The sequence below is a fragment of the Ceratosolen solmsi genome, unplaced genomic scaffold (assembly GCF_000503995.2).
Source record: "Ceratosolen solmsi marchali unplaced genomic scaffold, CerSol_1.0 scaffold56, whole genome shotgun sequence".
Classification (NCBI taxonomy): Eukaryota; Metazoa; Arthropoda; class Insecta; order Hymenoptera; family Agaonidae; genus Ceratosolen; species Ceratosolen solmsi.
This window is the reverse complement of record NW_011948425.1, coordinates 5,106,034-5,130,634: the sequence shown is the minus strand read 5'-3', so window position 1 is coordinate 5,130,634 and position 24,601 is coordinate 5,106,034. Positions and strand designations below refer to the sequence as shown.

At 31.2% G+C, this 24,601-nt stretch overlaps 2 protein-coding genes across 4 annotated transcripts; one reads left to right on the top strand and one right to left on the bottom strand.

Annotated features, from left to right (window-relative positions):
• Positions 1–2,980: 2,980 nt before the first annotated feature.
• On the top strand, positions 2,981–7,732 carry LOC105362912 (zinc finger protein 836). The gene is made up of 3 exons (XM_011500454.1): positions 2,981–3,488; positions 4,071–5,360; positions 6,101–7,732. The coding sequence occupies exons 1-3, from the start codon at positions 3,261–3,263 to the stop codon at positions 7,688–7,690; spliced, it is 3,108 nt and encodes a 1,035-aa protein (XP_011498756.1). The 5' UTR covers positions 2,981–3,260; the 3' UTR covers positions 7,691–7,732.
• Positions 7,733–10,861: 3,129 nt separating this feature from the next.
• Positions 10,862–24,061, bottom strand: LOC105362911 (protein rolling stone). 3 transcript variants are annotated; one of them, XM_011500451.1, is made up of 2 exons: positions 23,976–24,061; positions 10,862–12,030 (listed from the first exon to the last, which is right to left on the bottom strand). In XM_011500451.1, the coding sequence occupies exons 1-2, from the start codon at positions 24,049–24,051 to the stop codon at positions 11,156–11,158; spliced, it is 951 nt and encodes a 316-aa protein (XP_011498753.1). In that variant the 5' UTR covers positions 24,052–24,061; the 3' UTR covers positions 10,862–11,155. The 3 variants fall into 3 exon arrangements, with proteins under 3 accessions (XP_011498753.1, XP_011498754.1, XP_011498755.1); XM_011500452.1 differs by lacking the exon at positions 23,976–24,061 and adding an exon at positions 18,407–18,565; XM_011500453.1 differs by lacking the exon at positions 23,976–24,061 and adding an exon at positions 15,175–15,271.
• Between the last annotated feature and the right edge of the window lie 540 nt (positions 24,062–24,601).

Sequence of the window (24,601 nt, the reverse complement as noted above, 5' to 3'; positions counted from 1 at the left end):
ATCAAATCTAATGTAATTATGAATATACTTGATACATACTTAAATTTTATATTATAATAATATATATATATATATATATATATATATATGTATATATATCTACGTATTAATATATATATACGTATTAATAACAACATAATACAATAAATATAATAAATAATAAAATAATATTAATATGTCTCATTAAAATTTTAGGCTAACTTTAGTATTTTTATTATAATGAAATTACGTTTTTCATGTATTATATTTATGAACTTATTTATATATTATTATGATTTATTTTGCAGTTAAAAATCCTAACCCTTCCCGCCATTAATACCAATTTTAATGAAACTGCTTTCACTTTAAATAAAAAATTCGGTAGTTCATGGTTCAACAAAAAAAAAAAGAAAGAAGGAACTTGCAAAGAGAAAGAGAAATGTACTAAATATAAAGTTGAACCGTGCATAAAGCGATCAGACTTACCGTACATTATTGATACAAGAGAAACGTCAAAATGTACAGATCATAATTATGGTAAACAATTGTATTTATTACAAATTCTATTGTGATACAAAGAAATCATTGTGAAATTTAGAAAATGATATAAAATTTCTTGAAACTATATATATATATATATATATATATATGCATGTACACACACGCATACATTTATTTTACATTCATCTCTGGTTCATGAAATAAAATCAAATAGCTTATTACTAACTAATTATTCTACGTTTATATAGGAAAATCAAAACCGAAAAAGTGGTTTTTTTTTAGTAGAGGTTCCCATGTAAGTAAAGCAAAGTCTTCGTCTTCGTGTGGTAAGGACAATACAGAATGTCCGAAAGATATAACATTTTTAGAATATATTATGGGCCCTAAGAAACCTGAGCCCGAACCTCAAGCACTTATTCTCTTACCAAGGAAGTAAAGTATCATCATCCGTATTCCTCTAGAGTTATAAATAAATTATTAAATAAAGTATCAGCTCACAATTGCACGTTAGAAGTATTTTTTTTCTATCTTTTCTTTAAATTTAACTTAAAAAAATTCTTCTTCTTTTTTTTTTAAACTACACTCCCAATACAATACAGTTAACTATCTACTTAATTTATTAATTTTGATATTCATACAAATGCTTTCATAATAAAGCAGATGTCATTAATGGTAATAATTTTTTTAATTTATTACATAGAAACACGTGCAATACCCAACTGGATAATCGATGTTATAAAAAGACAGAAAAAAATGATATCATTGATTGTGGGAGAGTGATCAATCAAATCAATCAAATCCATCAAAACAATAAAAAACAACCTTCATGCAAATCAGAGCTGATAAATCCGATGGAACATAAACTTCCGAGTGCAATTATTTGCAAGCGGATTATCGACTGTTTCAACCGAAATGGCAGCCTTTCATTTTGCGGGAACTTTGATTTCGATCCTTACAAACCAATTGCGTAATATCTCATACTATTTGTAACTGTAATTAAGGCGTAACATTTTAAACGTACTGCTAATTCGGGCTTAGGTATTTAAAAACAAAAAACATGATTTTATAGTTTAAAATATGATTTAGCATTGACGAGTCCTCGATACACTATGAGAACCAAATACAAACGATAGACGTTAATAATTGAAAGATTATTTCTCACTTATTCCTCGCGCGATAGGTGCCCAATTCATTCGGAAATCGCCAGGCTACCATACGAAGAGATGCGTCCACTATTTGCAAACAAGAGGTGCTTGAAGATCAGATGTAAGAACAAATTTATACATATTAGAAAATCTCTGGAATGCTATAGTCCGCAATCTGCCGAGCAATCGATACTCCAACAATACAATGCTAATTTTATGCCGAAAGAAACAAATTGCTCCTTGTATGATATCCTGCAATCAAGAAATTTAGTAATAAACCCTTCACTATTCAATAGAAGCGAGTCAAGGATTTCCAAAAACGAACGATTGAAAGCATTAATGGTGGAGAGAAAATGTTATGATCCAATCTGAGCAATTCACTTGTATATAGACAATTCCTCTTCTATCATAATTTCTAAAACCGTCGCATTTTAAATTAATTTTTAAAAAAAAAACTCAAAACTATACAAAAAAACGCCACTGATCATAAACATTTACAGTTATTGTGCCCAGTGACTGTAGTAAATATAGAATTATAATTGACAAAAAATAATTGTGCATATTGTGTAAATCCAAAAATATTTTGACTTGAATTAAAAACAAGAAAAAAAAGGGGCAAATATCGAATGTGTTTTTATAAATTTACGGCTACAAACGCGAATAACGTATAAATAGCACGTAATTGTAATATTATAAAATTGTGTAATAATGTTGCTTCGGGAGCTTTGTCGCGTAGAAAATTTCACCGATGTATCGTAAATTTTAATGAGAAAATCATTTAAAGAGACAATTCAATTGTGTAATAAATCCCGAGAATTTATTAGGGTCGATGATATTAATGAAAATCGAGTGAGAGTCCAGCACTTGGTGTCTCGTTTTATCCTATTCTTTCAAATTTTCCGTAGGAGAAGAAGTAAGAGAGATCTATTTTAAGCAGCTTGTGCATTTAAAATGAACAATATACGATTTTATAATAAGCGAGTTTGTGTTTGCTCTCTCTCTTTCTATTTTCCCTCAACTTTTCATGTTTCATTTCAATATCCACTATCACATTGCGCATACACGCAACATAATTATTTGGACGTTCCTCGTCCTCGTCGTCATCCTCCTCCTCCACCACCGCCACCTCTTCCTTTTCACTCCTTCATCACCGCCACCTCTGTCATAATCGCGTACTCCTCTGCCGTCCAGAGCCGGTAGCGGCGAATCGCCAAATCGAAGCGAATTTCCATCGGCTATGAAACTCGTCGCCCAGCGCCATCTACGGGCCGGCTAACGAAGCACTTGACAAATTGCGCATCTGCGCGGTAAACGCACAGGCAGCTACGAGCGCTGAGCAGAGATTCGCCAAAGGGCGGACATATTCGATGGCTGGCCGTTGGAGGAACAATAATATCCAGCAGTCGACGGACATTTCCGTCCGGCGCCCTCGACGCCCCGGCGACGACTCTCAACTCAGCGTGCACATCATAACCTTACGTCATTGCGTGTCTGCGATCTGCCAAACGGCTACACACGCGCGCCAGGCCACATTTTAGGCATCGAGCGCGTGCGCCTGGCTTACGTGACACTTGGCCCAAGATATTACATTCGGCAGGACGGCTGGAGGGCGCCGATTGGGAGACTGGGCGAGAAATGTCGCAGGGGAGTGCGACATTTAGTCACAAATCCAGGCAGAGAGCGCACATTTTTCGGCAACAGTGCCAATCGGCCGCCACGGAACGTGACTGCCGATCGTCCCTATTGACAGAAAATGCGGCCGCTGCTGTCAGATCGAGCGAGAGCGGCTACGAGGACGGCCACGAGGACGGCCACGAGGTCGAGGTGGCCCAACGTGACTCGACCAGCTTACATAACGAATTGGTATAACTCCCTTTATGGTTGTTGCCTGTCTCATCGGACGCCGGCTCGTGCTCTCGCGTACTCCTCAAATTATTTGTTTTTTATCGTCGTCTCGTCTCGTAAATATAGAGTGCATTTATTTGTTTACGTAACAACGGGGCTTGTCACATTTGTTTTTCCTTTGGTGATAATTGTATTATGGTGTCGGGGCGCCGATAGAAATAGCCGAGTTGCTTGATGGAGAATGTCGGCGCGATGGTAAATAAATTATGTGTGGAAGAGGTATTTGGAAGGGAACATTTTACTATTTAGAATTGTTTTGTAGTTTCGATCCCCGTTCTGTAATTCGCTTAATTTATTTATCCTCCAAGGCATTATGTAGCACTGGTCTATTATTAACTATAATAATTTTGCGTTGGAACAATGAATTCAGCCTTGGCAATGCCCATTTATATATATATATATATATATATATAATTGTATATTAATGTTTGATTATTTTTCTTTGTCTTGTTTTTTCTCATTGATTTTATCTTCTTTTTTCTTTTTTTTTTCCCCTAAGACTTTTATCGATACAATGGATGTTGATCTCTGATTTTGCAGCAACAATTAAATGGTCCCATTACTAAAACGGTGGAGGATATTGAAAAGTGGCTAAAGATGACCAGCGATTCAATCTCGACGAGCTTGGATATGAATGTTAAAAATACTTCAAGAGCAAGCGTCGAAAGATACTTAAACGAGCAGCTGTCCGAAGCATCTTTTGAGAAAGATCTTTTGTCATCTGATATTGACATCATAGCCAAAAAATTGAACATGAGCTATGACACTATTTTTAACGAAGTAAATAATGAAAAACTTTTGCCTTTGCCCGAAAAAGATGACGAGTTTATACTTCCAGAGTTGCAGTTAGATAATTTAGATCAGCTAGAGTACTGCTCGGACGATATGATTCTAGCGGGTGAAATCCTACCGTCCATTCACGCACAACCATCTTGCAGTAATATTAATGTAAATAGTAAGGACTCGAAGGTAGAGTCGCAAGAAACTATTCGTACAAATAATCAAAATGACAAATTCATGAAGATTGAACAGGTACAAATTGAGACTGATACAGAGATAACTGAAAGCGAACAATTTAAAGATAGTATCAACAATATTGATAATTTTGTAAATGAAAATTTTTATAATACTTCTGTTCTGACAAATATTCAGGACTTATCTAACGAAAATGTGTCTTATAATGAATCTGGTATAGATGATTCTAAATATTGTACAGATCTCAAGCACAATGATATATATAATAATACGACAGCAGGTAACGGAACAATTTGGTATCATGGAGTACAGGCTAGAACAAAAACTCCATATCTTAAAAATAAAACGATAAACTCAGCTTATGAAAGTTCTGCGAGTGCAAAGACAAAATTTCAGCCCAGTATAATTAAGCGAAAAAGAAAATTAATGAATAAGGGGGAGAACAGTCGGATCAAAGATAGTACAATGTCGGTTGTTACCATTTCAACGGAGAAACAATCAAATTTTACACAAATTTTTATTAACGCCAACAAAGATGACGAATTACTAAATAATAAGTCTTTAATGTGCAAAAATAAATGCAGAAGTAAGTCATGTAGTTCCAATTCATCGGACGAAGACGATGAGGAGAAAATCTTGAGAATCAAGCCATTATCGTATTATAATCAACAAGAGCTGGCAATTTCAAAGGCATTAGAAGAAGTGGGTATACGAGATAACATGTTGCAGCATATTATAACAGGAGATAACGTTAAAGTATGGCAGTGCCATCAACACGAATGTGCTCGACAGTTTGCAAAATTATGCAGTCTAAAAGCTCATTTGTTGACTCACTTTGGCATAAAACCATTTAAGGTAATAAGCCTCCTTCTTAAGATTTATCTAAATTAAAAACCAATAATTGATTAAAGCAAAAAGTTACAATTCTAAACTCTTTTATTAAAACATTAGGATATTACAGTCTTGAAGATATTTGCAAATTGAAATATCTTATGAAATATATATAACAAGGATAACTTTAAAACTATTTATTAATACACACATTTTTCACATCGCCACAGCACTGCAAATCATAAATAATTATTGCAATTGTTTTAATTCCTTTAAATTTTATATATTTATTTGTTTATTTATACATTGCTGATCTTAAGAAATTGTACAGTCATCGCTTTATCTTAAAGAGGATTTAAAAAAATAAAAAATGGAATATATAAATTTCAAGATTAAAATTTTTTTTTGTTAATAATTATTAGATAAGATAATATAATTAATTTATGTATGTATATGTATATATATATATATATATAAATTAAATTCATATTTAAATGTTTTTAATTGGTTATAAGTAAAAAGAAACATCTACCTCGATATTCTAATCTATTATAAATAAATAAAATTATAGAGTTTTCGTGGTTAAAATCGAAAAAAAAACATCATTCTGATTGTGTTATATTCGGTTCTTGGCAAATTTAACGTCCTTTCATAATTTCAATATTATAAGCAAATTTGGACAGCGGTCATATCTATTGTTAATAATATCGCTTTTATAGAAAATATCATTAGCAATACGTTAAGAAGTATGAAATACTTTTCAGTGTGACTACGACGGCTGCTCATGGGCATTTTATTCTGAATTCAAGCTCAAGCGGCACAAGGACACGCACTTAAAAAAGAAAGATTACATATGCTCGACGCCCGGCTGCAAGCGCAGGTTCACGACGATCTATAACTTGGCGAGTCACGAGAAATTGCACACCCGGCCGAACAGAATAGTCTGCCAGGTGCCGGAGTGCACTGCCAAGTTTCAGACGAAGCGAGCCCTGGAGACGCACATGAAGACCCATGACGAGAGTCTCGCCCCCTACGTCTGCAACTTCGAGGGCTGCGGCAAGCGCTACTACGGGAGCAACGCGTTGATGTCGCACCAGCGCTGCCACAGCTACTCCCACTTGGACGTGACGTGCGTCTGGCCAGGATGCGGCAAGACCTTCGACCAGCCGTGCCGGCTGAAGGCCCACATGCGCTCGCACACCGGCTACAAGCCCTACGCGTGCACCTTCAAAGGCTGTAAATGGGCGTTCTCGACCTCGAGCAAGCTCAAGAGGCACCAGAAGAAACACACCAACGATCGGAAATTCGTCTGCGACGTGGGCGACTGCCACAAGGCCTTCATGCGCTCTGAGCACCTTAAGGAGCACCGGCTCACCCACATCGAAGAGCGATTCTTCCAGTGTCACATCTGCACCTCCGCGTTCTCCGCCAAGAGCAGCCTCTACGTCCACATTAAGAAGCACACGAACAAGGAGTTCGTCAGTAGGGCGCGCCAGCAGAAAAAGAAGAAGACCGTAGAGAAGAAGACCGGTAATAAGAAGAAGGACGTCTATTGTTCTAGAGTGCAGCCGGTGAGATTGTCGGTCAATAAGATGAAGAAGAGCTGCTTGTCAAACGATTCGTCGGACCTCGAGCAAGAAGCGGCCAATCAAAGGACCATCAAGCACCTCGAGGAGAACGAGAACATTGCCGATAAAGGGCTGAGTCTATCGAGCTCATTACTCCCGAAGAAAGTCTCGAGGAACGTGTATTTCTGCCCAGTGGATCCCTGCACCAAATGGTATCCCCTCAAATCTAGCTTAAGAAGCCATTTGCAGAAGGAGCATATCACACCCCTTGCTGAAATTCAGAATAGCAGCTTGACGCGCGTGCTCTCATCTAGTCCGGTTTCCCAAGGAGGTCTTATCATGTACAACTTAGCAGACTATTCGTTAAGCAAGCGCGGCGATCAAGTGATGGCGACGTCCTTCGAAGCAGCGCCCGACGATCGAGCAGCGAAATTCGTCAATTATAATAATACCGTAGTACATACTACCGAGTCGCCGGCCTACTTGGCAGTACAGGATATTGAGAATGTTGTCGGCAAGCATTGCGGGGATAACGAAGGCGCGGCCAGGACCACCTTCACACGCACGGATGTTTTAAACTTGAAGCCGAATCGAAAAGTCGTGGATTCTAGTGTGGGGGCGAGCGACGTCGTTTTAGGCGGAGCCGACTTCGGTGACGATCTATTGCTATCGAACGATTTGCCCTCTATGTATTGTCAGGAGGATATAGGGGTGCCGGGATACCAAATACTGCTACTTGACACCAATCCAACCGATAGTGATATCAATATAAGAGATTTAGATTAATAAGCAGGCTGAGCCTCGGCTCGCTGATCACTGGATTTACAAAAGCTCAATGAGAACGAATGATATTTAACTATTTAAGTTTATTTATCATCCGTTCCCTTTCCCTCCCCTCCCACGCCCTCCATCGCCATCCCACCCCCTCCCCGTCTCGTCTTTTTATAATTTAAATTACAAATAAATTACGTATAAATTGGTTCTTATGTAACTTAACGAAAAGCCATATATTGTTAAAATTAATTGAATTTTATTTTTAAAATTTTAATGCTTGTACATTTGGTATGAATGTAAATTAAATACGTAAGGAAGGTAATTTTTTAAGTTATTTTATTATTAAGACATTATTTTAAAAAGGAACTTTTCTTTAATATTGCCAAACAGCTAATTGACATTTAAATAACAATACAAGAAAAAACTTTATTCACATTGCGAGGAAATTTGTAAATTCAGTGAATGAAAAATTTGCGGTGATTTAGAAAGAAAGAACAAAGAAAGAAAAACAATTGCATTGTTTCCACTGAAATAGTGACGAAGGATGATACTTAACGAAAACAACAAATTTTTTTTTTATCAAAAGAGTGTTCAGTTTTCATATATTGCAAAGTTTAATTTGCAAATTTTGATCCTCATTTTACATTTAGTTAGTTTTATTATATAAAACTATTAGCTGTACTTCATATGACTTAAGTTTTTTTTTTTTTTTTACATTTAATTTGTTTGTGCTTTTTGCAAAAATTTATCAACGGATGATTATCACTATAAAATGCATATATTTTTTTAACAAACTTGACTTATATTTGACAATCATTAATCTTGTTATATTTAAATAACAATTTTTAATTAAACAATTATATATTTTAAAGTGGTAATGATCTAGGACATAGCTTTAGTGCATTATTTTGTGGTTATCTTATTTTATTCAAATCTTTAGATTAAGATTTGCATAATTTAGTCGCAATGACTATAAAAAAAAAAAAATTAATAATAATAATAAAAAAAAAATAATAAAAAAAATAAAGTTCAAAAAATGTTTAATAATATTGTTAGAACAAAAGACTTGATTAAGATTTGTATTGCAAAGAAAAATTCTTCCAATCCATTTTGACAAAATGACTCTTGACCACCATTATTATATTATATGATTATTATAGATCATAAGATGATGCCTGTGATGAAGCTAGACTCAACCTACCATTACATTATGTAATCCAGTCTGCTATTGGTTTAAATCGTTATTTTATGAATAAAAATGTTAATATTTTTTAAAAACAACTGTTTCTTATTTGATAACCGTAATCATTTTAAGGTGTACAAAACTTAAAGGAAATTCTATTGATATAAGGAATTGTTAATACATAATGGATGAATATTATGATCTTTAAAAATATTGAGTAGGTATAATTTATCATAAAAATTGATGCATAAATTATCTATAAAATTGCTTACTACGTAATGCGCACTAAAAGTAAGTTAAAACTTTTTTCTATGTTTTTGTTTTTTTTTTTGTTTTTTCCTCTTGTACAACTTCATATCAATTTTTACATCAATTTTCATATTTAATTTTTTTTCGTATATGAAACTGTTTTATTGGATAAAAGAAATCTCTCGAACGCCTACTCATACTAACACATTTCGAAATATGTATTAATGAAGTTTTATATTTTGCGGTAAAGACTAACAAAACAAATTTCCAAATTATCATCTAAAATACTGTAGTTGTTCCTTAAAACTATAAAACTACAAATTTAATATGGCTACAAATGTTTTGTAATAATAGTAGAATTAGAAATAGAAAATTAAGCATACGTAAACTCACGTCTCCTACAAAGTTACTAGAGAGACGTTGCACTCACACAATTAACAGCCTCGTAAAAAAAAAAAAAAAAAAAAAAAAAATGAAAAAACGAAATTGTTTTGTAAACACTTTTATATTCCAGATTCCAGTAAAAACATTTTTCATAAGTTTTATTAAAAACATTAATTTTTTTTATAAAATAACATACATACTTTTATTATTATAAAATTAATAAATAAATTTAAAAAATTCTAACAATCGTTTTGTTCTTCATTCCATAGTAAATTTCAAATATCATTCGAAGTTTATGAACAGTTGCACTATTCAGTCTAATAATCATTCGATATATAAAAAAATTATTTGCTTTCATATCACTGACAATTAAGTATTAGAAAATATAAAAAGAAGTTTCCATAGCTTTATTTTCTATTCATAATTACTATGTTCTAGATGTATAAAACTAATGGAGTATTTATATATATATATATATAATCATTTAAATCAGAAAAAGTTCAGTTTGAAATTTCATGTAGTTAAGAACACAATAGAAAAAGAATATCAGAAAAATAAAAGAACTTTTTCCATTTCAATTAATTGTGAACTGTCATCATAATAATTAATTTTACAAATTACACACTTATCCTTACCAACTCCATTTATATCATTTATTTTAAAATGAAATTATTTTGATAAAAAAAAAAAATGAAAAAAAGAAAAAAAATTAGATTTACATCTTTTCTAGGAAAATAAATACTAAATCATCAAATAAAGATACCATAATTATTTTCCCATCGTTATTTCACTAACAAACATTCGTATTAAACGAAAGATTACGCAAATATTAGATTATCTTTCGTAGAAAGTGGAGGCAACTCTGATTTTGGATTGTAAGAAGTTTCAAAATTCTATATAAATGTAATGTACGATTTGGTCGAACGAAAAATTAATTATGGTATTTTGTTAAAGTGATAAATGTCATAAATGTATCGTAGTAACACTCACTGAAAAACAACTTGAGTTCGTTATAAATCCTTACCTACGTATACAATATATCATTTATAATATAGTTCTTACGTTACATTAATACCGATATATGTTTCACTGTTAATCTTATTGCAATACTGCTTAATCGAATATGCACGTAAAAATGACAAAAGAAATGTTTACATTTGTATAAAATAAATTTTATCTACGATACTATCTATGACAGTGATTATAAAATCTTTTATCTACCTCTCTCTCTCTCTCTCTCTCTCTCTCTCTCTATCTGTGTGCGCGCGCGCGCGTGCGTTCGTTTATAAAAGAAATTACAATCGATAATAGCGGAAAAATTTATTCAATAAATAGATTGTGAAATATAATGGCTAATCGCGAGTCGACTAATAATTATAAAAACAAAGTAATAATAAGAAACCAAAATAACATTAGTTTCTTTCGTCATTTTTTACGCACTGCCAATTAGCTTAATGTGAGCGTGTCACACTGCGAGGTCCAAACAGGAAAATAGCGCATACGATAGCTGATAGTTACACAAATGAGTATTTATCTCGCTGCCCGCAAGATCTTACATCACCTGAGAACTAAAGCATAAACAAAAGGCTACTTTACGCGCTACACAAAATCACTTTCATCAGATGTTTTGAAGAAAAAAAAAAAAAATCTAAAGCATTATCTCAAACGCAAGACTCGTTTTTCCGTGTATACGTTGGCTCCTTGCCCATATTTTTGACATTTTTGGCATCGCTGACAAAAGGTTTCCGCCTTCGCTCGTACACATGGTTCCTCAATCGAGCCAAAATACACAGCAAGCAGTGCGTTATAACCAAGAAAGTCAGTCCACCCGCGCATATGAGTAATGTCATAATCGGCTTCTCCCAGTCGAGTATATTGTAGATGCGATGCTGGCCGTTCTTATCCAATCCGCCGGCCAAATAGTACACGATGCTGAATATCAGGTAGAAGTTGACGAAGAAGGGACACCACCAGAAACAACGGAATTCAAAGGGAACACTCGTCACGCACAAATCCACAATCATGAGCAAGCTGTTGGCTACGTGAATGAGGATATTGAGGACGTCAACGTGGTGAATTGCTGGATCGTGGATGAGGGCCCAGTACGTGATGGTGACGCCCAGCGCTAAGCTCGAGGTAACCACGTACATGAACCAGTAGAACTTCTCGAGCTTCCCGTAGTATAAGCTCGAGGCGTCGAAGCCTGGCTGTTCCTGGTACCTCGAGCGACGCGTGACCAGGACGCAAGCGAGGAAAGACTGAACGAGGCCAAGAATCAAGTCCCAATTCGTTAAGTAGATCGGCCACTTTTCCAAAAGCCCGAGGGGATTAACACTGCCGATCTCGAAGACGGAGCAGAGGATAATGAGCAACCAGAGGCAGAAGATGAGGTAGCGGTAGGCCAAGTACCATAACCGAACGGTGTCCTGACATTTCGGCTCGGAAAAATATCGTGCCTGCGTTGGCTCGTATCTCACCTGAAGAAATTTCCCAAACAGCTCACGACACCAGACTTTCTTCACCATTGCGCGACGACCTGTGTACAGACATAAAAGTACATTTTTCATTAGTACACTAAACTTAGACTTAGCATTAATCATATGAGCTAAGAGCAAGGATTTTCTATATCGCCGTATATGCTAAAGGTTTAGTAATCACGAGCATGTAATCATCGTGACATTTGCCGTCTCCTTTTAGTCAGCAGAAATATTCCATAATATAATTGAAATTCTTACAATCTATAGCCCTGGCTTATTAGCTCTTCCTATTTAAATATAAATTCAATTCATCTTAGGCAATAATACTTAAAGCTCTCGTACAATATTTATAAAAAGGGGTAATTCCATATTCATATATTGTTGTTTTTTTCTTCATTATTTCGTTTTTCAAGAGCTTTAAGAATCACTTTCCCATGGTTTTATTAATAAAATTATTATCTAATGAAAGATTATATTGTGTTTTCAATAATGTTATTAAGCTTTTCAAGTATTTTATTCTACAGTATAGTTAAAAAAAGAATATTAAAGAAACGATTAAGCTTATGCAATCTTTGTATTGTATAAATGTAATAAAATACGCTTCTTCGGGTTCATTATTATTTCTAATAAAAATAATTTAATTTCACATTGTATTTATAAACGAATGAAAATCATATGTCTTGTTATAAGTCGATACTTGCCAGCTTCGAGTAAATTCTTTTATATAAACAAATTTCTTTTTACGTCATGAAAAATTTTCTGCGTTAATTTAATTATATTAAAATTTCGTCTACGCTATTATCGTCGGATAGTACATTTAATAGGAAATAGCATAAAAATTATCAGTCATTGACATTTTCTTCCTTAACATATTTAAGTATACCTAAGTTCTTAAGCCAATAATTACTTGTGCACATAAGGAAATAAATACATAGTAAATAAATAAATAAATACATAGGAAATAAATAAATAGTATGTTTTTAATGTTAGCTTAAACATTGAATTTATAACATTAATATTCTTTAGTTTTTAATTATCAAACTTATTAATAGATATTTAAAACTTTTGTTGTAAACAATACAACAGATATTATTAACGGTTCAACCACAGAGAGATAAATAAAATACTTAATTTTCACAATAAAAGAATAAAGATGTGATTTTTTTTAATTATAAAGACAAGAAATATTTTTATATTACAAATTGACGGCATTGCTAGCAATGCAAAAAGATCGACTAAAAATTGATTCAAATTTAAAAAAAAAAGAATTTCTTCTTAGCTATGCATAAATTCTTTGCTAAAATTGCTAAAAATTACATTTATGCTGGTGTTATGGCGTTATGCTATCATGTAAAACCAAAAATAAAAGTACATATTATTTACACACATTAACCTCTCAACAGGCACGTTTTTATTTCTACGATGTATTTAGTCTTTATTTTATTATTAATTTTTTCTTTTTTTGTTTAAAAAATATACCATATATTTTCATTATATCCATTTATTATTCACAATGCAACATTCATTTTAATGAATGACAACAACTTATGTATTATTGCAATATACATTTTTTTTTTTTTTTTTTTTATATAAAAAAAAGAAGAAAAAAATAAAGAAAAAGCAAGATCATAACGAGACTAATATCATTCAATATAGATAAAATGTCTTACATAAATGATTTGTTCTTTAATTCGGAAATCTCGAATAATTGTAATATTACAAAATCTCTCCGAAAATTATCAATAAAAATAAAATTTCCCTCTTAATTATACGGAAAATCCATTATATAAGAAAATTAATAATACGTAGAGATTGATGTACATCATATATTACATAATTGATGCGCGCACATTGACATTATTTCTAAATCTACTGAAATTTGAATTAATTCGTTAGAAAGTGAAATTGTTTATTGTATAAAAAAAAAGAAGAAAAGAATAGATTCTAATTTGTAAATGCATTATAAATAATACAAAATATTTTAATAAGTAGAGTAGTAGAAAATTAGAATAAATTCGTATACAGAATTTAATAATATGCTTGATCTATTTTTACGAGCGCAAAGAGTAAATTTTTATTGCCATAAATAAATTTGATGTTAACTCAATTATTAATTAAATATATTAACACGTAAAAATATTTATGTCAACATTGGAGTTTCTACATACTTATTTCTAACAACATACTTATCTATTTTATCAAGATATAATGCTTAAATAATATATGCCATACAAATACAATTCAAATATTTTTTTTTAATATTTTTTTAATGCATTATATTTGCAATTGTAAGCTTATTTACCAAAAAGAATCAAATAAATATTGAAATAATAATTTCTCTGATAAAGAACGTTAAAATTAAAAATCGCAATAGGAGCTACTCCGCTCGATTATTAACATTTGACTTTAAATTTCACTCTCGAACGAATCTAAAAATCTATTTTTTAAGAAATAGAGTATATATTCACGCTATTATTTACTATTTGTCAAAAAAATATTAAATATTCTCAGTGCCCTCTCAACGCCCATAAGTTAATATATCAGAAAGTTATTAGGCGTTAGCAAGCTCTTTTCTATTACGTTAATTTTATATTTATACCCTTTACATAAATTGAAAATAAAATTAGCTGTGCCGATTCGAAGTGACTGTAAGAAAATATCATCCAGATGCATAATTAATTTAGATAATAAATTTACAAATAAAAATAAACGCGAACTGTAATTATAAAAGCATGTGTCTTTTTATAATTATTTATTAAATGGATTAGTGTGCGCAATAATTGTTTTCATTTGTTCAACTATGGATGAAATAAGTTTATTTGCAATTTTAATATGTAAAATAATACTATACAGAGGCACTAATGTCACGAATTAGACATATTCGGAGCGATTGGTAACATAAAAGTAGGAGTAGAATCGCGATAAAGCATGAAGCAATTACGATCTCTTTCCGGTTTTTCGTTACATAATTATCAAGCGCAAACATTCGTTTCAGCTAAGCAATAAAGATAGAAAATGAGAAAGCAACGATGGTAGTAAACGGGCGTAGGAACGAGCCTAGTAAACGGATATCTCATTCTTATCCAATCTTGTAGTGCGAACGGACGCGCGGGCGCTCACACACACGCACACACACAAACACAAAGAGAGTAGTGATCGACGTACGTCAACGTGTGCGTAAATACTTATTTTATTGGACTTACAGTGAGAGAATGAGCGTAAAGCAGGCGCAGAGCGAATGTTGGACCGCCTTGTTGTAGCACGTGCGTTTTAAGAATGACAGTGAAGCACGCGGTAGATGCAGAGGTCTACTCTCGAATTAATTATTTATCCCCCTCCTTCTACGTAATAATAACCGAGAGGAGCTTAAATAAGAGAGAAAGAGGGAGGATTATGTGAACGATTACGACAGGAGTGATGAGGACGGCGAGGATCGACGGTGGGGCGTGAAGGGCGGTGGGCGGCGGAGGAGAAGGTGAAACAGGTGGAGGAGGAGGGGATATATATAGAAAGAGAGATAGATAGAGAGATAGATAGAGAGATAGAGATAGAGAGAGATAGAGAGAGATAGAGAGAGATAGAGAGAGAGAGATAGAGAGAGAGAGAGAGGGTGATAGAGGGGGGGGGGGTACGAAGACAAACTGAGCGAGTGAAAACGAAGAGATAGGAAAGGAAGAGAGAATGTTGTATGTCAAAATAAGAAAATACGTTGGGAAGGTACGGATGAGCGGCTGCCTCAGGGCATTATTCGTTTACGTTACACAATTACGAAAGAATGCATTATCGTTCCCGTTTTATCTTTACAAAATGATTTATTAGTTGGTGTTTACCAATTCCCCGTAAGACTTATGACACGTTTCCCTAACTGTCACAATATATTCAACTAACTCATAATCCAGGTAATAAATTGGTGACTAAAGCGGAGCTACTTTTAATAATTGTTTTTTAAATTTATTATAAGCTACTAATTCATTCAAATAACAACATACAAATATTCTTTTTGATCGACAGAATAATCCTCGATATTACGAGCACTTCAATTTCATCGTCATCTTATTTCATGCACAATTCAATATCGTGCCTATTATAACAATAATAATAATTAAAAGCAACAATAATATTAAAAATATTAAGCAACATTATAATTTGATAATTTGAGATTCTTAAACGCCATTTGGAGTTTGAACTTTAGTTGCAATATTGCTTATCCAATATATAGAAAGATTATTTATTATCTCTTAAAAAGAGTCCTATGTTGATGAATATTTAATTATAGGAATATTTTCACTTTGTTGATTTGTTCAATAATTCAGATACATTATTATTAATTAATGTATTGATCGTTATATAGGCATCACAACGTCTTTAACGAATAAAAATAATAATAGATCTATGAATGTAATTTGCATACATAAATAATTTTATTAGTTATTTGCTTCAAAAGTATCGACTCTTTAAAAATATGGTAATTGTCTTTTTACTCGATCGATGCAAAGAGTTTTATCTTCATTGTGTAATTGAACTCTAATTATTTTGAAATCCATTTCTATATTAGAAAATTATAACTACTAGGTTTTTTTTTTTTTTTGTAATGTCATAATAAACTAGGTGTTTGAATTAATGTTAATGATTATTAATAATAATAAAAAATGACTTAGAACAGATTAAGATTAACATTAGTCATTATAGCTTAAATGATATATTATCAAGAATATGATATACAAGATGCAAGTAATAATGATTTATTATCTACGCGATAAAATGTATTAAAAATGTTTTAATATTAATTTTCTTAAAATATATGAAACTCGGTATTATATATATACATATATACATATATATATATTTTTTTTCTTCTAACAAGTCAAATTTACTGTCGCAGTAAAACATCTCGTATATTCCTTAATCCATATATTTACATAATGTCTATAAATTTTTATATTTTTGAATATAAGCAAGGCAATTATTTAAATGGTCGCACCAAAGATAATAAGTAAATATCAAGTTTTTTAATATAAAAATAAATAATTTTTATAAAAATAAACTTCAGGTAAAAACTAGTGATCAAACGATAATAAAAAATGTTTATTTAATGAAAGATAATTCGTTGTCGGTAAATGTAGATAGATTTGAAGAGTTATTGGAGATAATAAAGCTTCGAAACAATTAATTATTGCAATATGAAAATTTGTCATTTGTCATTTGTCATTTGTCATTTGAAGTATAAGTTTTTAATATCGTAGAGCAGCTGCTCCTATTTATAAAGTCCTATGTATCCTAGTGTAAATATTTCTAACAATTCTTGTGATATAAAAAATTTGTAATAAACGAAAGTTAATTTAATATAAAATTTATTGATAAAAATTTCTCAATTGTTTTCATACATAAAATTATATATAAGTATATATAAGTTTTTTTTTCTTTTTTGTAATGAAAATTCTAAATAGAATCGTACCATTTATACAATATATAACTTCTATGAAAATTAATCAAATATTCTCAGTGCAAATATTGTCAATAATAAGTTATAAATCAAAATTTTCAAGTAAACTAATAATTGTTTCCACGCGCTTCTTAATATACAATAATTAAAATAATTGCGCAATTATTTATGAATTTCTTAAGGTCAATGGTCGTATGCATGCTTGAATATTAACTTGGGATTACTTGAAATAGAGAACAAGCTAAGAATTCAATTCATAAATAATTCAATTAAATAACTAATTTAAATTAAAGTCAGACATATCAATACATAAAATAATAATACTAAAATAGATGTTAGTTTAAAGATTAGAAGGAGTAAAAATGCAAAAATCTAGATAATTGATAATGGATAGATATTAAACAAATTTAATATTTCAGCCAACCATACATCGCTTTATCTTCTCTTTTATCGTTTTTTGTTTGTTTTTCTTTTTATTATTAACAAGGCTTTGACGTGTGAAATATTAAATTTCCCGCGCTCTTATTCTGCATTATCGGTTTCTTCGCAGTGTCTGTGATGTAGAATGAGTTTGTAGAAAAGCAACTGCCCTCATTAAAACGAACGTCGAAAAAAAATTATTCTATTTTTGAAATTACACTTTGGAAGTAAAGTTGATAAAAGTGTATAATCGTATTACGATTTCGTTTCGAGCAGTGATATATTAAGTAATTAATTTGTGCATCATTTGGAAATTCGCATGGTGCCCCATTTCTTTTTTTGTGGTAATTCGTTATATCCATCTTTTTTTTTCGTTTTTTTTCTTTTTTTTTTGTATGAATTGAATAGAATGAATAACGAGAAGTAATTGCCACAGAGCCAATTTATTAATGAGAAATTATGAAGTGATGAGGTCATGGAACGGTTATTATTAAAAACTTTTGAAAACTAGTTTTATTCGTAGCCATGGAAAAATAAACTTGGCACAAGAGTAGAAAACATAAATAACTTACGTGAACAAATGTTTGCTAACAGAAGCAATAAGACATTAGGTGAAGGGAACTTTCTAAACGTGAAAATGGCCATTATGCAATTCAATTAATGAAGTTTTGTTACAACGAAAGCTAAATTTTTTAAATCAACAGAGTATTTGACACAATTGTATTATTTACTGGCGCGTTTATGGAACGTAACATATGACCAGAACGGAAACAGCTGATCTTGCGCATGCGCAAATCATTCATGTGACATTATGGCGGGTAATTGTGGCGGGTAATTAGAAATTTACATAAATGTACATGAAAATAAGCAAATGCAGATATACGACAGAAAGAGAGGTTTAAAAAGTTAAGAGAAATTGTAAGTAATAGGTATAAAGTATGATAATTGGTATATGGATATGGAAGTGAAATATATATATATATATATATATATATATATATATATATATATATATATGTAAAAGAATTAAAATGTATAAGGTAGAATTAATGAATATATGATGTAACGATGATTATAATAAAATAAATAATAAAGATTTTAGAGGTTCATTTTTCGAGTTTCTTCAATACAAAGCTTTTATTATTACATAAATTTATTCGATATATGATTGCACAATGCGTTTCCAAACATCAATTACTGTATAATCGTATTAACTACTATATTAATATATTATAGTAATAACTACTCGAATGTATTAAATATAGAATTGTAGAAATTACGATATAATTATTATTTATTATTATTTTTTATAATTATTTTTTCTATATTTCCAGATTAACATATTTGTCCGTACGACTATAAAAATGTAATATTTCAATAAACTATTTTATTTGGCTAATCAATCATTTGTACGTACTATTTACTGTGTAAATCGCAAAGAAAAATCAAATTTCGAATGTTTAAATAAAGAAAACCAATTATTTTCAAAATGTATTAAATAACAATATGAGACAATTATCTTATTATATTTTCCATACTAATATATTTTATATATAAATTTTAGCAACACTATTGAAATTATAAATTTATATACAATTTTTAATTTTCCTACCATAATATGCATTTATAAAGTAAGTTTAATTATATAATCAAGGCAATGTGAACTAGTTTGAATTTCTTTTTAATCAAATGTATAATGATAATACAATGAATATAGAAATTAGTATTACTAGAAATAGTTTTTAAAATGTTGTATTCCTTAAAAAATGCTGCATTTCTAAAAAAAAAATAAATAAATAAATAATAATTTACGAACTAAACTAAGCAACAAAATTAAGAATATTTGTAATTAAAGCAAGCTCAATTATCTACGAAATATAAATCTTTTGAACAGTTTTCATGTGATTAAATTGTAAAGAGTTAAGTAACTCAAAGATACTTAGACATGTCATTGAATTTTTTCTTTTTACTCAATACCGCCACACTCAGCGCCACGAAATAAAAAAGTAAAATTTCTTAAAATTGTTTATAAAATAAAAATAATAAATAATACCAATAATATTATTGTAGGAACTTCAATAATACGTAATAGAGACTCTCTCTCTCTCTCTCTCTCTCTCTCTCTGTGCGTGTGTGTGTGTGCGTGTGTGTGTGTGTGTCATTGATATATCCATTGGAGTGTAGGACACAGGATATATATCGATCTATCAATGTAGTATTAAATGTGTTGCGACCATACGTACGTACGCATTGTACTATAATTAATTTAATTTTACGAAGATTATTCTTTGCCGATATAGTAAATGCCTTAGTATATTATTTACACCTCTGCACAAGGTGCGTATAAAAATAATTAAAGAAAGTTAAGGTTATAAATATAGAAAAGAGTACAACAGTTAACCCGATTGGCCACGACTTACACATAAGAACCTAGAACTAGACTCAAATGAAGTCTGCGTGATGCGTGAAGTCATTCTTTTTGCTTGAAAGGTCGCAGTGGCACGGTCAACACTAATTTATCCGTAATTTATTATAATTGTAGCCAATTAACAATGCTGATTGATACATTGACTAACACAACCCTGGCAGGTGCTTGATTGCTCTCAACTAGTTACTTTCTTTTCGAACATATAACTGTCTACGATCATTGTTGCTACTTTCTATTTCACCTCATAAACATTATCTATTTACTTGCCTATGTGTCGCAATAAACGTGCTTCCTAGTGTAACGAACTTTTAATGCCAAGCATATCTGAAGTCGCACCGCTTATTTTAGGTTCAATTCAAACTTTTCAGCGATCTTTGGCTTATTTTAAATTAATCCAATGTGTAATAACTTATTTAGATTAAAAGAATAATGGTTTTTCATTAACTATCGGTTTTCCAAGTTTGTCTTAACCTACGTAATTTCGTTCACGTTTAGTTTACATAATTGCTAAAAGTGTAAAAATGACAATTTAACACTTTAATTATCCATATTATTTCTAAGCGTATTACTTAAAATTACAAAAGTTTATATATACATGATTTCTAAATTAATACAATGTACAACTTTTTGAAATATCAATTTAAATTGCATTTTTTATACTTTTTACATATTACATATGCATACATATGTATACATATATATGTATATACATATTTACATATTACAGTGTGTAGTATGAATACATTTTTTAACTGAAAAAATACTGATAGGCGGATAAATAGTAATGAGCAACGTATTAAAATATAATTAGCATAATTAACAATGTCATAGTGAGAAATTCTACTCTAAAAATTTGTTTCCTATATTAGTCATTAACTAGTATTTGTATTTCATACTATTACTAAATGATAAGTTTATTTATAAGCAATTACGTCAATAATAAATAATAACATAAACACAAAATATTTTATTCAAGAATAATATAATATAATTTATATGTTTAATTTTTTCATTTAAATTTCCAAGTTATTGACTTTCTAAATTAATGTTTGTCATATTTATTTTGATGATTATTAGAAGAAGAATACTAAGAAAAATTAAATATACGCACTTGTAATACTAATGAGTTATTGATGATAAGCGTATTTGAATTTATAATTGATATTGAATGAGCTTGTGTACAAATATTTTATTGTTATTATTTATATGAAACATTCGTATATTAATCACGTTAATGAAAATATTGAAATTTGTGGATATTTTACTCAATTTAATCATATCGAGCATAATATAAGAATATTATATGCTAGATTGAAGAAAAAAAAGATAGAAAATATTTGAGTGCTGGTTCATCTTATTTTCAACTTTCTACTTCACTTTAACGTGTAAATTAAGAAGCCTATTATAAATATTTTCTATATATGTATATGATACAATCAAAATAAATATTAAAATACGTAAGAATTCACTAATTTCAGGGATTATACGTTTAATGAATGGTAATTATAAAAATAAAATATTTAAAGCGGATAGGTCAATATTAGTAATTCTAGTATTCAATTATTCTTCAACTTGTTTTTTTAAACGTAAAATTTCAAATGTAAATTTAAAGTATTCTTTGTTTTGGTGTTAAGATAATTGTAATTAGAGTAGTAATTTAAAAACAAATGGATTAAAATAAACAAAGAAAATAATAATAAAACAATAACAAAAACAAAAACAAAAACAAAAACAAAAACAAAAACAAAAAAATAAAAAAAAAAAACAAAAAAACAAAAAAAAAAACAAAAAAAAAACTAATAAGAAAAGCTATGTTATTTTAATTTACAATTCATATCGTATGATAAATAAATGAAGAGAAGAAAATTCTAAAATTTTCAATCTTTTTGATAATTACATAGTATGTGCTTGGAAGAATGTTACACGTTGGAGTATATCATTGAATAATTATTTATAATCAATATTGGAATATAAATTGTTAATTTAATATGGAATAGTACAATCCACACTTTTCGAAATATACAAAACTATTGACAATGAAAATATTCATATGAGAATGTTTTAAATAATGTTTTATTGTATTTATTAGTAATTTTTCTCACTGGCTTGGGTACTCTTTCTTCATTAAAATTTTTAGTATTTGCAATCATTAGATTTGCTTTTCAGATTTTTATTGCAAACGAAATATAGTACACGTTATGAGCATTATTATTTATAGTTCGATTCACTCAAATCGCCTCTATACTTATGTATAAAAGATTTTGTATGCTCTAAATAATTTTTTAATCGAATGCATCGTACAATTTTTAATGACATTTTGTATATTGATTTTTCATTTTATATTGGCTTTGAAATACTTTCGTAAATAAATATATCTGAAAATTTATTATTCATCTTTGCAATTTCTTTCGATGAAAATTCTGCGATATTACATTCATCATTGCAGAAAAAAAAAAAAAAAAAAAAAAGAAAGAAAGAAAGAAAGAAAGAGAAAAACAATATACGATCATCACGAATCATATGAATATCAAAGATTTAAATAAAATAAATGAGTTTAATATTTAATTTACATCTCTTAAAATTGCATTTTTATTTTCAGAATATCATTACTAGGCCAATTTTCACTTTAATTTCACTCGAAGAATATAAAGATAATATTATATGAAATTTTATGAAAAAAATTATGCAAAAACAATTACGGCTGCCGTAAAATTATGTGTAAACTAATTTTGATTGCCATTGATAATTAATATTTGCCGAAGCTCACTTGCTGATATAATATTTTTAATAAATAATTCACTCGATTCAATTATAAAAAGAACTATATAAAAATATATCCCACCACTGATAAATAATATAGAATGAAATTTTATAAAATCTTCAATCAATCTTGTAGTATTATTTATTCTCTACGATACTAAAATAATACGAATAATTAGTTAAACCAATAACCCTCAGCTATAAAAATATAAAATTATTTGATATTAATGGGTACATAGCATTGACAATTATTATGCTATTAGCATATATGATTAATTCAGTTTGAACATTTGATAAAAGATATGCAATAAACTTATGTAATATAATTAATTAATTAATCCTTCAATGACATTACATTTAGGCCTCGATAGACAAATCTTTACGAGACGTTTTACTAGTTGAAACAATAAGACCATAAAGATCGTATTATTCTCGCATAATTAGCGTAAAGTGTTGTGCACATTTTTTAATTCTTTAAACTACAGTTGCATGCTTTTAAAATGGGAATTAAAATTCTATTTAGCGTTATGTGTTGCGAAAATGTGTTAAATGAAAAAAATTTTTCCGTCATCGTTCTAGCATATTATTATGAATAATATAAAAGGGCAAATATACCGCCGGAATCATTAACAATTGCACGTTTACCCATACACAATCATTACACTCGACTACATCCGAACATGAAATATGGTCATTTTAATCTGGCCTTCTACCTCATCACCATCAAGTCAAGCAATTGCAAATATTACCAATTTTCCGAACAGTTTTACTCGCGCTCTCACTCTCGTACATATACACTTAACATCCAATATTTAGCATAAGCACTCGATTAGGGTGCTGAACATGCCACGCGATCATCTCGCGGAGGATTAGAAGCCTCAGCCGCCATTCACTAGGTGCCCTGGCCCATATCCCCCAACCCCTCTGCCAGTCGTAAAAAAGCAAATTCACACCACATAGAACGGAAGCGGCCTCCCAGCCGTGCTGCTTGGTCCTCGGACCCTCGTCCTCTCGTCGATATCCGGGCATCTCGTTCTCGTCGTCGTGTTTATGTTCGTGGTTGTCGTTGTCGTTGTCGTCGTCGTCGTCGTCGTCGTCGTCGTCGTCGTCGTCGTCGTCGTCGTCGTCGTCGTCGTCGTCGTCGTCGTCGTCGTCGTCGTCGTCGTCGTCGTCGTCGTCGTCGTCGTCGTCGTCGTCGTCGTCGTCGTCGTCGTCGTCGTCGTCGTCGTCGTCGTCGTCGTCGTCGTCGTCGTCGTCGTCGTCGTCGTCGTCGTCGTCGTCGTCGTCGTCGTCGTCGTCGTCGTCGTCGTCGTCGTCGTCGTCGTCGTCGTCGTCGTCGTCGTCGTCGTCGTCGTCGTCGTCGTCGTCGTCGTCGTCGTCGTCGTCGTCGTCGTCGTCGTCGTCGTCGTCGTCGTCGTCGTCGTCGTCGTCGTCGTCGTCGTCGTCGTCGTCGTCGTCGTCGTCGTCGTCGTCGTCGTCGTCGTCGTCGTCGTCGTCGTCGTCGTCGTCGTCGTCGTCGTCGTCGTCGTCGTCGTCGTCGTCGTCGTCGTCGTCGTCGTCGTCGTCGTCGTCGTCGTCG